This window comes from Poromitra crassiceps, assembly GCF_964638095.1.
Source record: "Poromitra crassiceps genome assembly, chromosome: 11".
Lineage (NCBI taxonomy): Eukaryota > Metazoa > Chordata > Actinopteri > Beryciformes > Melamphaidae > Poromitra > Poromitra crassiceps.
In genome coordinates this window covers 43,568,492-43,585,797 of record NC_139643.1, presented here as the reverse complement: position 1 = coordinate 43,585,797, position 17,306 = coordinate 43,568,492, and the positions used below count along the sequence as shown (strand labels likewise).

Genomic DNA, 17,306 nt, shown 5'->3' with positions numbered 1-17,306 from the left:
GTGGTTCTGATGTAGGGCTGCACAATTAATCGAATATTAATCGCGATGAAGATTTTGGCTTCCCGCAATCGTGAAAACGAAATTGAGATCAAACGTGCCGCATTCCGTTGAGCAATTTTGCTCTGGTTTTGTCTTGTGTGGTAAATCCAGCGCACCCCATTCCCTCGCAGCGGTGTGCTCCGCCCCTCCTCCAAAGCCCAAACGCGCTGTGGTGCGTGTAGCTCCGCCCCTCCACCAAAGCCCAAACATGCTGTCGTGCGTGTAGCTCCGCCCCCTCCAAAGCCCAAACATGCTGTGGTGCGTGTAGCTCCGCCCCTCCACCAAAGCCCAAACATGCTGTCGTGCGTGTAGCTCCGCCCCTCCAAAGCCCAAACATGCTGTCGTGCGTGTAGCTCCGCCCCTCCACAGCCCAAACATGCTGTCGTGCGTGTAGCTCCGCCCCTCCAAAGCCCAAACATGCTGTGGTGCGTGTAGCTCCGCCCCTCCACAGCCCAAACATGCTGTCGTGCGTGTAGCTCCGCCCCTCCAAAGCCCAAACATGCTGTCGTGCGTGTAGCTCCGCCCCTCCAAAGCCCAAACATGCTGTCGTGCGTGTAGCTCCGCCCCTCCAAAGCCCAAACATGCTGTCGTGCGTGTAGCTCCGCCCCTCCTCCAAAGCCCAAACATGCTGTCGTGCGTGTAGTTTCAGCTCCAGTCCAGAACAGAGACCCGGCACGTTTGCCTGTTAAATAATGGTGCTCTCAATAGTCAATATTAAACCAAAATAATCATCATTATCATTTTGACCATAATCGTGCAGCCCTATTCTGTTGAGAGAGATGTAGTCGTTGCTATAGCAACCCCTTCTTTTTCCTGAAAAAGGCCAAAGAGTAGCAGATCACTCGCGGATGATCTTTCTGGGTGAAAAATGTCATTTGGATTATGTTCCCAGTTTACAGTTTCCTCATTGTAAACAGGAAGTCACCTGAGGACACACGACTCAAACTCTTTCAAACAGACGGACAGATAAGAAATAGACAGTACAGATGGAAACTTTTTTATATATATTTGTCTTAACAAGAACTGCCATTGCACTGTGAAGTCATTTATATATGGACCTGTCCTAATAATCTAAGATTGGAGAGCGTGCTAGTGTTGAACCACTACCGGGGATCTGATTTCTTTACCCGCTATTCTCTTGGTGTAACAAAACTAACACTGTACTACACAGGATCGATGGCAAGGCCCGGGATATAGGAAGGCCCGTTTGGGAGTTTTTGTTTTGTTTGTACAGCTGTGTAGGCAACATAGTATAGCATAAAATGGCAATCTGACATACATGGTACTGTATGTTGGAGAAGTAGTAATGATGGAGCATGTCTGTCAACGCAGCAAAGTAGCTAGATGAGGTGCTACACAATACGTAATAACTGAAACGGTGATTGTAACAGTGGGGAGAATCCGTTCAACTCCGTCACAGAGGTCGTGTCGGCAGATAAGGAACCGATACGAATGCAGAGCAACTACAGTTCAGTAAACTGGGCTCTCGTGTGATATAAAATACAGAACACACTTCTTTGTATTGCAATTGATCCGTTTTTCCTGATTGTATGCATCTGTTTGTGTGTCTACGGGTGACTGTGTGTGTGTGTGTGTATATATATATATATATATTTGTATATATGAATATTGTAAATGCTGTTTTTACGTGTTTCTGAATGGGCGACCAGCCTAAGAGTGAGAGAGGACACGTCGACGTGCTTTACGGGCTTCACGAGATGTTTCCTCAAAGCAAGCGATGATCTGACAAGTTCCTGGTTCGATAACGTTGCGCTGAAGTCCGCCTAGCGGCAGATGGTAAATGACTCTTCTGCCGGCTTCACGCCAACATGATCTTCTCCCATAAAACACAGTGAAATAAGGTTTTGAGAGCAAAACGCAGTTTGTTCTTCCCTGCCAATGTGATTTGGTATACGAGGACGTCGAGTTTAAGGAGAGGACAGATTTCCGATTCAGCTGTAGCTCACGCAGTGCACATTAACTGACCTTTTCATTTGGTACGATTCATTTGATGCAATTGAACAGTGCAACGCGGCAACATTTACACGACCTTCCCATTTCCAAGACTAATACGAGACAACTGTGAAGCACATCAAATCAAACTGATGAAAAAGATCAAGGGCTGGATTCAAAAACCACGGATTGGGGCTCATCATTGTTGACTTTGATTGGGAGATTCTCAAATTGGAGGATGTCCCACTACAGTCTTTCGTCTTGGTTTAACCTGTGCTTGGCTAAACTAGATCTAATCAAGTGGGTCTTTAGCACTTTATCTAACATTCACGCAAAGAGATGAGGATACCAGGAGGAGGCCTTGTCATCTCTTGCATTACGGTCTGATCAACCTACACATTGTATTACGAGGCTTTTGTGACACTAAATCGAGTGATGGACGTCACTATCGTGTGTCTTTTGGCAGATTAAACCTGGAGACGTGCAAAACCAAATGGTCTACTTAGGACAGAGGTTTTCAAAGTCTGACACTGGGGGCCTCCCTTTGGCCCTCTGACAAAGTCTGGAACCCCCCTCCTCTCTCTCCTCCCACAGTTGACTTGCTTAGTTCCGCTCAATTCCTGTTTGGAGCTCTGCTGGGGAGGCCCGCCTCCCGCTTTGGAAACCTCTGGGCTAGGAGATAAATAAAAACCCTGTGGAAATGAGTTTCCCCGCAATCGGAATAAATAGGTGTTTAATACATTGACTTGCCGTTTTGTGTCATGTGGTGATTTATCTGCATCTCTACATTATCTAAGGAAGACGTATTTAGTTGATGCAAAGGGGGAAATGTGTATCCAAGACTGTTAGTTGCTAGTAAACAAGCCATTAGAAGATAAATTACTCGCACAGAGTTGACCATTAACCCACCAGGCCACCACATACTGTACATATTACGCAAATACCTTCAAGCATTTCTCATCTCATATCCTCAGATAATTGATTCCAGCCTTCATTTAAATGTAAATCCCCTACACAGCAGTGGTCCTCAAACTTGTTCACGTCAAGGACCCCTAAACTGTCTGACACAAATTAGACCATGGACCCCCATTTGATGAGATTATTTCCCCAGCTGGGTGCCCCATCTGATAAGAGTTTTGCTTTTACATGTTTTATTACAGAAAGTGTCTGAAACCCATGACCTACATAGTTATAGTGTCATTTGATTAATTATGGATGGAATTATTGTGAAAATAAATTATTACCCTTTTTGCTGGGGACCCCCTGGAACCCCCTAAAGGAGCCCTGGTGGTCCCTGGACGGTGGACCCCACTTTGAGAACCACTGCTGCCCTACAGAGCCTCCACAAGTTAATATACAACATGCTACAACACTGGTGTCCAATAAGCATGAATGGCTCAGCGAGAGACACTGCGACTCTGGCCTGAACTACGGCATGAACACATGATAAGACTCTTCTGTGTGGAAGGTCACATGACATAACGCCTGACCCAGAGGGGTTTATTGCAGACAGGCACGACCCTTTTTCTAAGGGGGAGGCTAGACCCTGTGGGGGTGCTAAGAAAATAGTTGGTTTTCATGACTTCAGAGTTACTTTTTAATGAAGTCTCCCCCACTGCAAATAAAACCAGATATGGCACACAGCACATTCAAAATAAAATTGTTTTTTAAATGTTTGGCCAAAGAATATAAAACAATATATAGCTATAAGTGACCACAAGGCAATGACAAGAACTTTCACATCAAAGGAGTGATTGGTTAGGTTTAGGTATGAGGAGTGATGCTTGGTTAGGTTTAGGCATGAGGAGTGATGATTGGTTAGGTTTAGGCATGAGGAGTGATGATTGGTTAGGCTAATATCAGGGTAAGAAAAAGTACACAATGGAAATAAGTATATTGATTGATTGATTGACTTTATTCATGAGTAGAGACAATAAAAGATCCAAGGGATAGCATGACAAAGTGTAAACACTTATTTCCATCATGGTCCCTGATGTTTTATTGTGTTCTCTACCTCGATGATTTTTTAAATGTATGTATTCCTGCTGAGCTGTTATATACATATCTTTTTTTATCAATTATCAAATCAATTCAATCAATTGATCAAGAATGGCTGGTTATTAACTTTACACATTTGTTTATTTAAAAATAAAAGAGATACTAAAATGCTTGAGGGGGCTTAACTGGGGCTTGGCAGATTTGTGAGGGGGCTATTACCGGTAATAGCCCCCCCTTGCCCCGTGTAGCACCGTCCCTGATTGCACACTGAGGTATTGTAGGAAGCCTTACACATTTTCTGGAAAACATGTTTAGAATAGAATTGATCATCCATGCTGCATTGAAACACTTTTTTATGCAGCGGCATTATAATGGCTAAATATTTGACTGATTCTGTAAAAATGCATTGAATTATGCATCTGCTCAGGCTGGCTGTAAATGTGAGCTCTTCAGGTCACAGCTACACAGTTTGGGAAACAGCATGATCCCAAAAGGGCTGTTGATTTGTATAGGAGACTTTCCAAAGAACAAACAAGTCCTGATCTGAAGACAGAGAGATAGATCTCTGCATTAAAGGAATCCCTCAACACATCTAACGACAGCTAAACAAATCTGTTGTTTGTTGACAAGATTGGCACACACAGGGGCCACGTATTGTAATCATATTTACAATTTTATTACAGTATTTCCAATAATGTTGATAATAATCAACATTATGTTAATAAAAAATATCCACATTTATAAAAACTAAAATCTTTTTACAAATAAAAATCTAAAAATGTGTGATAGCTACAGACATTTGCATTGGTTTGTTGTTCCATCTGAGGGATTCACACTAACATTCAGCACTTTATCAAAAATATGTCAAGAGTCAACATGGCAGGGAAAAAAAAGAAAAAAAAAGATTATTTCCATTGACGGCCACATTTTGGACTATATTCAAGGCTTGACGAGGATTAACGATTACTTAATCACCTCACAGTCTCAAACTTGTCCACAGTAGAGATACATTTTTGTACGGGAGAAAATGTTAAACATAATTTTTTTAAATGTTGGCACATTTAGGTATTTTGAGTGCCAAATCAGATAATTTGATCAAATTTAAATGATATAATGTAAGATACTATGTAACATTTCACATTCTTTGGTCTCACATGCTCCAATCTGGGCACCCAGTGTCAAGACTCGGACAGACAGAGGATATTTTAGGACCTGACACACCTTCAATTGATCAACTCCAACTCCATTCTTGCCTCAATTGAACTGTAAACAATGAGGGCGCGGCACACAGAAGCGGAAGTCTTTGCTCGGACATCCGCTCAACACCTGACATATCAGCAGTCTGCCCCAGAGTCTTACTAGTCCTCAAGACTGATGGGTGCCCAGATTGCACCTGCTCAGGCAGGCCCATACAACTATTAAAGGAACACTCTGCCCATTTTCAACCAGCTTTGTATCATTAGAACATCAGTAGTATATCAGAAAACTGTAAACTGTTTTGAAGTCTGTCATTTCATTTGACAGTCATTGAGTGTTAAAGTGTGGACCAGTGACATCACTGGTCCACACTAACTCAAATTAATGACTCATTAACTCAAATCAACTCTCAATAACTGTCAAACTAGAATAATGACTTCAAAACCGTCATCTAGTTTGACAGATATTGAGAGTTGATTTGAGTTAATGAGTTATTAATTTGAGTTAGTGTGGACCAGTGATGTCACTGGTCCACACTTTAACACTCAATAACTGTCAAATTAAATGACAGACTTCAAAACAGTTTACAGTTTTCTGATATACTACTGATGTTCTAATGATACAAAGCTGGTTGAAAATGGGCGGAGTGTTCCTTTAACACCATATACACACACACGATAAAATCAATAATTGAAAAAGTGCAAAAACAGCAATTGAATCTGTGTAAACTTCACTGGAAACAGAGGATACAAGATGCAAATAATATAGATGAACATGAAAATCTGTGACAATCAGTATCGTGTGCTATCTTAACCCAAGGCACAGTTCAGCTAGCCTAGGTAAACCCAGCCCCCACGTGACCTGCTCTCTCAGTTCCCAGTCACTAGCCTTACTAACCTTGTGACTGTAAGCAGGGTGAGCCTGAGAGCAGGTCACTGGGGGCTGGGTTTATCCAGGCTACAGTTCAGCCTGTGTGTGTGGATCACCATATTGTCTATGATGCTGGGTAAAGGGGGGGGGGGGGGGGGCTTCAATTATCCTTTCCTTTGCCCTTTTTTGGTCCCTTGTTGGTTTTGTTGAGGATCTGCATCAGGTTTTTGGACATGAAGAACGGCTTCTGCATCGATCCGTCGTTACGTTCCAAGTCCTCCACTGAGAGAGAGACATTCAAACATTTGGGAGTAGTTGAGTGATGAGAGACAGGCAGGCAGGGAGGGAAAATGGGACAAAAGTCAATTGTCTTAACTGATTGATTAGTTTGACTCAAGTAGAAGTACTATTGTTAGTCATGTCAAAAGGTTCAAAAGCAGTTCCCTGAAAAAATAACAGGAGAAATCATCTGAGATTTTGTGCATGTCCGAAATTCTTTCCCCCACAAGAAATTACAGATTGATCATTTTGTCATGGTCTACGCAAATATTTGATGCATTTGAAGTTGGTTCTTTGTCTTCTTTTTAAATCTGATACCAACATAGTTAGCGTCAGGTTGGTATGCAAGATAAAGATCCTTGTGTATAAAATAAACACACACACACACACACACACACAATACAGAGTTAAAATGGGTCAAGGATACTCACAGAAGCAGAGGAAGAGTGTATCTACACTCATGTTGTACACACAGAAGAATCCATGAGCGATGAGGTAGGAACCAACCACCACCGTCTGGAGCAGGGGGGGAGGGGCGATAAACATGGTCAAGCAGCACAGTTATTAGACCTCAAAACCAACACGATTTGGAATCAAATTAATTTCCTTCCATGCATCTCAATAACTCTTCAAACAAGATGGGATTGGCCAAATTTAAAGCTTTAGCTTTGTCTTAAGAGAAAAGAACAAACTGCTCAATATCCCCTCTATTGACCTTTTTCACAGCAGCCATGTTGTGTTCTAAAAGTCAGCCACCTGTGTTACCTCCTGTTTTGGTTGCACCCGTACGTGTTACTTCCTGCCTTTGAGACACAAAATGGCTGCTGTGGAAAAAAAGGCGAATGGAGCCCTACCCAGTATTTGTCACTTACAATGATTGGCATCCAGTAGTAGTTGAGGGTTTCGACACGGAAGGTGTTGCCCGGTAGCGGTATGCGGCCAGAGAAGAAGAAGAATGACAAAACGCCTGAAAAACAAGGATAGGGTTGAAAGGCTAGTAACAAGTGAAAGACTTTCCATTTCCCCATTTGCATTGGATGAGGGTCACCTTGCTCAAGATCACCTTGATAGTAGTAGAGCAGTGATGCTCAACCCGAGGCTCTGGAGCCACATGCAGCACCTTTCTGGGTAGTTATGGCTCTTTTGAGTCCTAATTCAAATAAATAATAAAGGGAGGAAAGGGAATTTTGGGGGATTGTGGCTCTTGCAAATATGTATTTTTTGGGGTCAATGTCGCTCCTGAGTAGGGCAAGATGGCGTACCACTGTAGTAGAGGGAATAGCCTTCTATTGGCTATCTTCATTATTATCTCCTAATGAATTAGTTTAGTTTAGTTAGTTCGTTTATTTCGGTCCATTCAACAAAACATGACAATACACACATACAATGAGTTGTGGCAAGAAGGGCCGAAAAGGTGAAGGCTGAAGCCGCAGCTTATTTTGCCTACCCTATGTAAATAAAAGAAAATTACAAAAACAAAACATGTTAACGCAGTTTCAATCATGGTATTTAACTAAACTGCAGAAAGAATTTTAGAAAGAAATTGACAAGTGATCGTGCTCGTATATAATACATACACATACAATTAACACATCTCTTAAAGAATTCAGGTAAAGCATCCCATCATTGTCGTCCATGGCCTCCCTGACCATAACTCAATAAAAACAGGTCTGTAAAAACTGGCAATGAAATGCTATTTTTTCTTATTTTACGTATTCATTTAATTGTACAATATTTTTTTCTATTATTATTATTATTGTAAATTACGTCTTCGTTCAAAGGGAGTAATGCATCCTAGAATCTCCCCTACTATTGAATATGTGTGGTGGGTCACTTTCCCTTCAGGAGCTGACTTTGGCCTTCAAAAGCTCACATCGGTCGAACCTGACTTCCAACCTTATTCCCACAGCGTACAGCCTATAAATAGCCAATGCTGGGAAAGGAAACACTGCTTGAAGACATTCGTCAGAGTTTTGCATGTGCCTTTCTGCTTCCCTTACCCACTCCTCCGACCACCAGCAGCTTCCCAAAGAACAGCAGCAGGTCTGTCACCTTATCCAGCACCACCACCCTGAGGGAGAGACGCAGGAGGTCAGGAAGCACCACTCCAGCCTCTCAAACACACATGCTCTATGTTTTTGGATAGGATGGGTAACGAGTCACGACACAGATCCAACAGGTCGCCAGGTGGCACTGAATAGACCCTTTTCACGGGGGCCATTTTGTGTAAGGTGCCAGCAAAACACTAATGAGGGTTTCCAACTTCCAATCATGGAAGATGGAAACCCTCATTAGTGTTTTGCTTGCACCTGTGTGTATACTGCCTTTTCGACACAAAATGGCCCCCGTGAAAAGGGTCTATACACATACCGGGATCCCGTTAGCATATAGCGCACAGAAACTTCAGCACCAACCTTATTATATTTCTCATGAGCAGCATGAACGCGTTTCTGGCTGAGACACAGAAGTTTTTCCCATATACGGCGATCTGTCAAGGAAAGAAGATGAATAGGTTTTAGGAAAGATAATGTTCAACTCTACATGATACACAAACACACGCACACACCAAATCGGCAAAATGCAATGATGGTGAACTTGCATGTACAAATATGTCTACTGCTCTGAATAAATAAACAACTAACAAAACAAATGTTGTTTTACTTCTATGTGTGCCATTTCTCAGTAGTGCAAGTCTTCCCTAAGTTAGTTATGTTTTGATTAGTTACACTTTTTATTTATTAACAGCACTTTGTATTAACAATGTAAAAAAAACAAGTTTACTAATAGTAAATGTAACAAGATTGAAAAATAAGTAAAAATCAAAAAACGGCTCAATATCATGCGTGTTGTGCTGACCATGATGTATGCGTTCCTGTTGATGAACTTGATGAACTTCTCCAGGCACCAGAAGCAGCACTTCAAGCAGCACATGAGGAAACGAGCGCAGCAGTTCTGTGCAGCTGCGGGGGGAGAGGGCAACACACACCATAGACACACACACGCACACAGGCACACACACACACACACCCTTTTCATTTGTTTGAGATCACATTTGTTTTGACTGACAGCACTATGAACTTAAATATTGTGCCCCTGTGGTTCTATCTGACTTTTTTTGTCTTAAGTTAGTCACATAAACCTATTCTGAGTGTCTATTAACACCTGTGTGTGTGTGTGTGTGTGTGTGTGTGTGTGTGTGTGTGTGTGTGTGTGTGTGTGTGTGTGTGTGTGTTTAATTACCACCCACAAGATAGCAGCGGCTGGTATTGTTTGTTTTCACTTGTGAGTCTGTGTGTGTCTGTGTCTGTGGCCGGATTTTATGAATTGCCGATAGTGTGCAAGATGCCGCCCGTCACGAAACTTTACAGGTGTGTAGTTGACATAAAAATGAAGGAGTTCAAAAATGGACGTGATCCGAGCATTTACACAATATAAAAATATGAAGAAAATAAATATGAAGGCTAAATATCGGCAAAGACTGGAGGCTCTTGAGAAAGATTTGAGGCCCAAACTGTCCTCAATTGTGCCAAACATCTGAGAGCTTTGTGTAAAGATGCAGGCCCGTGAAGATAAGTGTAAAGATAAGGCATCAACCCGGTCGGGAAGTAGAAGGGTGTGGCCTAAATTTAAAAGGTTTGGGAACCGCTGCTTTAGGGTGAGATGTGAAGTGGTGCAGCCTTACATCTGGTTTTGTGGTCAATATACTCCAGGATTATCCTGACTATCTGGACCAGGGTCAGGATCAGAGCACCGAATGCCAAGGAGCCAACATGGAACCTGATGATGAGGAAAAAGATGATCAAGTGACATTTTTCTAGGGGATATCTGGGCAGCATATCATGGAATGGCATCACAGTATGGTCAAGAAAACATCTCTGTAGATAATTCTCATCTAAACAGTATACTGAACCCAGTTAAGCTGTTTGGGATGTGTGTGCATATGGCAGGAAGCTTCCTTGCAAGTAAAATAGAAAAAGGTCTACAGTAGCAGCCATTACTATATACCCCAGTGGTTCTCAACCTTTTTGAGCCGCGACCCCGGAAAAACTTTAGGCTGGGGTTTCGTGACCCCCCCTCCTGCCGCTACCCAACCCATGACCTCCCCAAAATAATCTTGCGACCCCCCCATCCCTCCCCAAATGGGGTCCCGACCCCGAGCTTGAGAACCAATAAAGTGGCGGGTAAGGGCATTAGGGTAGTCAGTGGCTGGTGTCTGTTTCCCCACACTGCTTGTGTAGGCTTACTACGCCCTCTAGGAGCCAGAGTGGGAAAAGCATCACCATCCAGTAGGACATGTGGAGCTCTCTATACGAGGATGCAAAGTATTCTCCCAACTACTCTAACTTCTAGTTAAGTATTCCCTTTACGCTTCTATGGGCTGTCAGACGCCCAAATGATCTTCCCAGCATCATAAGCTGCTTTTTAGGGAAAATTATCAATTAAGAAAATATCATGACAGGATAAAGAAGACATAGGATTGTGCTCAACTGTTTGGATCTTAGCCACAGACAGTCTCTTTTGATAGGACATCTTCATCAAATACAGCCTAAAGGGGTCAGAGTTGGAGAGGCATCACAAATTGAGGTGATATGTTCTTTACTTCTACAAAGTGTAAGTCTGCACTAGGGATGAAACGATCACTGGACTGGTTAATGATAAACCGTGATAAAATTCCGGGCGGTTAGTATTACCGTTTCAAATTGTAATGATCATTAAAACCATGTTTGATTTAAGCGCTTTGATTAAAATACTGTCCATCATCAACCAAAATTAGCAACAGTCTCCCAGACACAGGCGTGCAGACCCATCTGGGTCTGAGTTTTCAATAATAAAACTCGATGAATCAGTACTTTTTGAACACTTTCAACACATATTATAACAATACCGTGATAATACTGATGAAGACATGATCATTTTGGTCACTATAATCGTGATGTGAACATTTCACAGCGTTTCCTCTCTAGTCTACTCTCTATAAACTCTATAAACTAACTGTATCAAAGCAGTGCAGTTTGTGACAGTCTTTCCAACCACCAGGCCTCCTGAAACACCCACTTACACCATAACAAACCTACCTTATGGAGCGCATGAAAGAAGCCGTCACGGGGAACGTGGGGATATCAGCTGGTTTGGTGAAGGCCCAGTAGTAGGAGGCGAAGGCCCCGGCCAGCGTACACTGTCCCAAGGCGATGACAAAGTTGGCACACCAGAGGAAGGCCACCACGTTGTAGATCTGCAGATTGAAGAGGTTCCTCTGGACGAGGCCCTCGTCGTTGTATTTGATAAAGATGCAGCTCGCCGACGGACAGCCGGGATACTCTGCCGTCGAGTTGAAGCCCTGATGCGAGAGATGGAGGGAGGGAGGGAGAATGAGTGGCTGGATGGAGGGCAAAAAACATATGAAGTGAGGTGGGGCAACCTTCTAACATGGAGCAAATACTTATAAAGGTTAGTATTGGAGTAAGAAGAGCTTCATAAGATTATTCACAACTACTCTACTGGGTTATAATTTTTTTGTGGTGCTGTACACCAACAAGATCGCATTTCCTCCCAGTGATCACACTGATCGGCCACGTCGCACATAACCTTCGCACATCATTGTAAGTATAACTGTGTCCCAGTGATCCCCCCCCCCCCCACATGTGGTTCTCAAGCTTTTTGAGCCGCGGCCCCCAAAAAACTTTAGGCTGGGGTTAGCGACCCCCCTACCGCCGCTACCAAACCCAACCACAACATTCACACACTGATTTCCTTCACTCACTGAAATATTGTTCTAGTTTATATAGCTGTATAATAGATTACACTATTGGTATGTGAGCAGGGCTGGACTGGGACCAAAAAAGCTACCTGCCATGTGTCAGACAGGCCCACAATTTCGAAACGGCCCAATTTTTCGAGCTCACGCTCGCTTCGCTCACGCTCGCATGGGTTGGGGATTTACTTATAAAGCCACATGTTATGACCCGGTCTAGGGGTTTTAGGTGTAATCATGGGTCGTGGGCCACACGGGCCCGGGCCTGGGTACATTTCAGTTCCCCCCCCCCCCCCCCAAAAAAAAAAAAAAAAAAATCGATTTTTTTTTAAAATACATAATTCATACTTTTTCACCAACTTGACCGGCCCACTAGCGAGCGGCCCACCGGCCATTGCACCGGTAGAATTACATTGCAGTCCGGCCCTGTATGTGAGATTTAATCATCATGGGGGGAAAAAAATGTATCTTATTTATTGTATTTTTTCTCACCCCCCCCCCCCCCCCCCCCCCAAATAAATAAATCTTGCGACCCCTGGGGGTTCCGACCCCAAGGTTGAGAACCACTGGTGTGGACAAGTTGCAAATTCAACCAAAATCAATAGTATTAAACCGGTAGAGAGAGCTTTGCTGGGCATCATGGATCTTGCTTTGAAAAATCAACTATGTGGAGTGTTGTGAGAGGAGAGGAGAGGAGAGGAGAGGAGAGAAGGAGGTGTGAGAGAGGAGAGGAGAGGAGAGGAGAGGAGAGGAGAGGAGAGGAGAGGAGAGGAGAGGAGAGGAGAGGAGAGGAGAGGAGAGGAGAGGAGAGGAGGAGGTGTGAGAGAGGAGAGGAGAGGAGAGGAGAGGAGAGGAGAGGAGAAGCAGCAGCAACTAAAGGATACAATGCAATGCTCACAGGTCTTACAGTAATGATCCATGTGTTCCAGGTCAGTATATTAGTTGACACCAGATCACATATAGGTATGATCCACACTAAGCCCATATTCTGCCTGCCCGCTCACCTGAGGGTCACAATCCACCGTGCCGTTGATTCTCTTACAGTCAGCCAGAGTGTCGTTGAGAGCCACCACTTTGTACAATGGGCCTCCTGAAGTGGCCAGATATCTACACACACTCTGTTAAGTGAAGTACTGACTATCAAGTGCCTGATGACGAGTGACAACAGCGACAGAGATTCAGCTTGGCAACTGGTTAACCTTAATGCACACACACACACATACGCACACACACACACACATACGCACACACACACACACACACACACACACACACACACACACACACACACACACACACACACACACACACACACACACACACACACACACACACACACACAGTATGAAAGGATACAGAGCAGTGACGGCCCAGTAAGCGACACACACCAGCAGGAGAACAAAGGTGACCAGAGGGTACAGTAGAGAGGACATCATGTAACTGATTGCCCTGTGGAATAAACACACACACACACACAAGCAGGTTATGCCATGGGCCCGGCCTTAACACACCTTTCAACAGTACCGTAAAATAGACGTCTTTAAGTCAAGATACCAACCAATTTGAAGGTACAGTACATTGACTGGAACCACAAACCAAAAACAATCACCATGTTTCAATGGGACACTTACTGTAGCTCTAGATCTTCCTAATTTGGACAGTTTGACGTGTTTGAAAACATCTCAGTAATATTTAATTTGAGAAGAACATTGTCACCTTTGATCAAGTATGCATAATTTTCGCAATAGTTAACATTAGCAGCCCTGGGTACCAGTGGGTAGTCTCAACTCTCAAAATCAATAAATGTTAAGTCACCATGCTTTTTCTGGGTCAGCCTGTATTGGTTGTTGAATGTGGATGAATTCAGGTATGACTGTTAAAACAAGTTAAATGTTGCAAATATTCCACTGTAAACTAAAATATTACTAGAACAAGCCTTGTCTAAGGAAACTAATGAACCTTCAAATGAACCATTTGAAGATTAACATTTAAAATTAACGGGCACATGTTAACATTAGATTAATTAGTCATTAGTAAATACTCAGGATAAGTAATTAGTAAACCCTCAGGACAATGTTTTATCCAATGAGATCTCACTTGCTGGCCTCCTGGATGAGGGCGATGGCTATGAGGATTCGGTTCCGCAGGAAGATGACGGTCAGGAGAATGATTGCCTCTGCCACAGATATGATTATCACTGAGGGAGAGGAGAGGAAGAGAATGATTAAGTGTGTTTAGAACATAAAACCAGGGAAATATTCAAACGGTCACAAGAAAGGTAACTAACCACTAAGGGAAACTAAAAATGTGAAAACTTTTCACCCCCAAAATGTGTCCAGTGTAAATAATACAGTAATAAAGCTATAAGTAATAAAACTATAATAATAATAATAATAATAATAATAATAATAATAATAATAATAATAATAATAATAATAATAATAATAATAAACTAAACTCAAATTCAAAATGCCAAAGTACCCCCCTTAAGTATCTAAGTGAAATCAGGCATGCTTCAGTCAGTGCATCAATATTGAAAACCTTGTTTAAAGCATCAGACTCACAGAAGGCCAGCCAAGTCTCTTGGACTTGCAGGTAAATGTTGAAGTTGGTGGTGAAGCCAACATCCGTAATGCTCTTGTTGGCCGTCTTGTAGTTACTATACTCCCAGTAGCAGTGCCATATCCCTACATGAAAACAAACAAACGGTTTAACAGGAAATAAAACAATCCAAATGCTGAGATACTCTTGTCACAACAAAGTAATTTGCTTTAGTTAGGAACCAAACACAAACACGTCTGAGCTACATATCAACCTGTTAATAAGAAAAAAATACTTGGCAGGACCAAGCAACAGTTTCGCATTCAAAAGTAACTCGACCGTTTTTCCTATCCTCCACCTGTCTGAAGAGCTACTCCAACAGAGGGTTTTTACCATAGGCCCCTGCTCCCAGTACTCCTATGATCAGCACCCACACCATGACCGGAGCGGTGAACCTCAGCAGCAACAGGAACAGCATACTGACCAACATGGCTATCACCAGACCACTGGAAGAGGAGAGGAGAACAGGAAAAGAAGAGAAGATGAAAGAAAAAAGGGGTTAACAGAAGCAGAGAGGAAGGTTGAAAAGTATGACACCTGTCACATATTAAAGGTTAAATTATTGTAATTTGTGAATTGGCAGTATGTGGTGGTGGGAGCATCGATTGTACTGGGTGGGACAGCAACTGTACAAGGTAATGAATAATAATTGCATTCTTCTTTGGCATAATTTCAAAGTAGCATCCATGCCTCATTCTCTGTTTTATCTCTATGATCTTAGCAATTTAATAAAACAGGTATCATGCCAAAAAAAAGACTGCCAAAAAGTGATTGCCTCTGGATCGCTTTAGTTTATATACGTCTACAGCTGCTTTTATCAGACAGTCATAACATCGAAATACACATAACTTTATGTCCGTGCATCAAAGGCATGTCCTCGTGCAACTTTAACGTCTACTGTAACTGAATAATCACAATTGTGGCCAAAGAAGTGTTTGCCGTTCATCAGGCATGACATTTACATGAGGATAGGCAATACTATAGTATTGTTTCAGATGTTTATGTGTTTGCTGGTATGTTTAATATCCTTGTTTAGGCCTAAATGGAAACTAGACTATAATAAACAAGATTTAAAAGAGTGGAGAGTATGATAAAGTGGATGTAGTGGAGAAGGAAACGGAGCAGAAACGGAATGGAAGTGAGCAAAACATCTTGGTGGACAAAAAAGGCTTTCTGACATTCATGGCCATCCATGGTAATAAGGTCAGGTTAAATGAAAAAATGAAAAGATAATATGGTGATGGGCGCGGCTAGAAGGTTCCTAAATATTGTAGACATTTCTGGAGAGGAGATAGAACAAACACTGAGGGATGACTTCCCACAGTCTGAGTCAAATATATTGCGGATAGGAGCACTTTGGGTGGGCACATGAGGATCACTGTAAATAGTTCATGATGTTACACACTCTTGTACAGTAGGTGGCGGTATGCACCTAAAAGTTGTTTGCGATCCGCCATTCAATCGAGAGATGAAGAAGAAGGAGAAGCAGTAGGAGAAGAAACGCATTTTTCGATTATGATAAACACCACATGGGGAATAGTGAGTGAGTGAACCATTCCGAACACGGCTTCTGTATGTGATATTATTTATCACTAATATATAAGTAGAGCCGAGGAGCTCCGTTTAGCACTGGACTCAGGTGAATGGTTTAGTTAGCTGTGAAGCTAATGGAGCTAACGTTGAGCTATTTGAGCTTTGAAGGACAACGTTTGTCAGTAAAACGTTCAGGCGGAAAAGTTCCTGTGTCACTGTATGGAAATGTCTAATGTCCAAGACCTGGCAGCGTTGGTGAACTAGCGACTAACTGCGGCTGTTGAAGAGACATTTAGGAAGATAACACGAGGGGTTAGTAGGCTACCCAGTACGGAGCGGAGGCAGCTTATTTGTCTGAGTCCAGACCTTCAGATCTTCTCACTCCACTCCACTGAGTTGACCGCTTCTGAAGAAGGAGATGGAGTGTAACAAGTTAACAATTCAGTCTGATATCAGGCTAGAATCTTCACGTTCCAAAAAGATAGAGCAACAAGTAAAGCTGTTGGAGACCGTTTTAAATCCTGTAGTGCGGTTACACAGAGTAGCCGTACCTCCAGACTTCCAGCAGCTAATGGTCATTAAAGAAGAAGTTCCCCCTGAGCTGCAGGAGTGGAGCCCCAGTCTGGACCAGGAGGGCCCAGAGACACCTAAAGAGGAACAAGACCCCCGACATATTAAAGAGGAACAGGAGGAACTCTGGATCAGTCAGGAGGGAGAGCAGCTTCAAGGGCCGGAGGAAGCCCATATTACCCAGTCCCCATTCACTGTCTACACTGTCCCTGTGGAGAGTGAAGATGATGAAGATAAACCTCAGTCCTTACAGCTTAATCAAAGCCAAACTGAGGAGAACAGAGAGGCAGAGCCTCTAGCTAGCAGCTCAACTGAACAGATGAAAACAGGGGCTGATGGAGAGGACTGTGGAGTATCAGAACCAGCCATTGCTGGCAAGACTTCAGACTCTTCTGAGACTGAAGACAGTGATGATTGGACCGAAACTGGTGAACCTCGGTCTCTCTTAGACACAAAGAAAAAGGGTGAAGTTCTTGGGAAGAAAGAGTTTAGTTGTTCAGTTTGTGGTAACAGT

The 17,306-nt window shown here is 42.9% G+C and overlaps 1 protein-coding gene across 1 annotated transcript in view; it reads right to left on the bottom strand.

The window, feature by feature from the left end:
* Window positions 1-6,058: 6,058 nt before the first annotated feature.
* slc44a4 (solute carrier family 44 member 4) overlaps window positions 6,059-17,306 on the bottom strand; it is a 27,488-nt gene continuing 16,240 nt past the window's right edge. The window contains exons 10-22 of the mRNA XM_083646725.1: window positions 15,023-15,135; window positions 14,653-14,775; window positions 14,186-14,285; window positions 13,445-13,537; window positions 13,093-13,195; window positions 11,412-11,674; window positions 10,019-10,113; window positions 9,193-9,296; window positions 8,751-8,824; window positions 8,337-8,407; window positions 7,209-7,303; window positions 6,768-6,852; window positions 6,059-6,339 (exon numbers count right to left, since the gene is read on the bottom strand). Coding sequence (XP_083502851.1) covers window positions 6,218-6,339; window positions 6,768-6,852; window positions 7,209-7,303; window positions 8,337-8,407; window positions 8,751-8,824; window positions 9,193-9,296; window positions 10,019-10,113; window positions 11,412-11,674; window positions 13,093-13,195; window positions 13,445-13,537; window positions 14,186-14,285; window positions 14,653-14,775; window positions 15,023-15,135 — 1,441 coding nt within the window. The 3' untranslated portion in view covers window positions 6,059-6,217. The remainder of the gene's footprint in view (window positions 6,340-6,767; window positions 6,853-7,208; window positions 7,304-8,336; window positions 8,408-8,750; window positions 8,825-9,192; window positions 9,297-10,018; window positions 10,114-11,411; window positions 11,675-13,092; window positions 13,196-13,444; window positions 13,538-14,185; window positions 14,286-14,652; window positions 14,776-15,022; window positions 15,136-17,306) is intronic.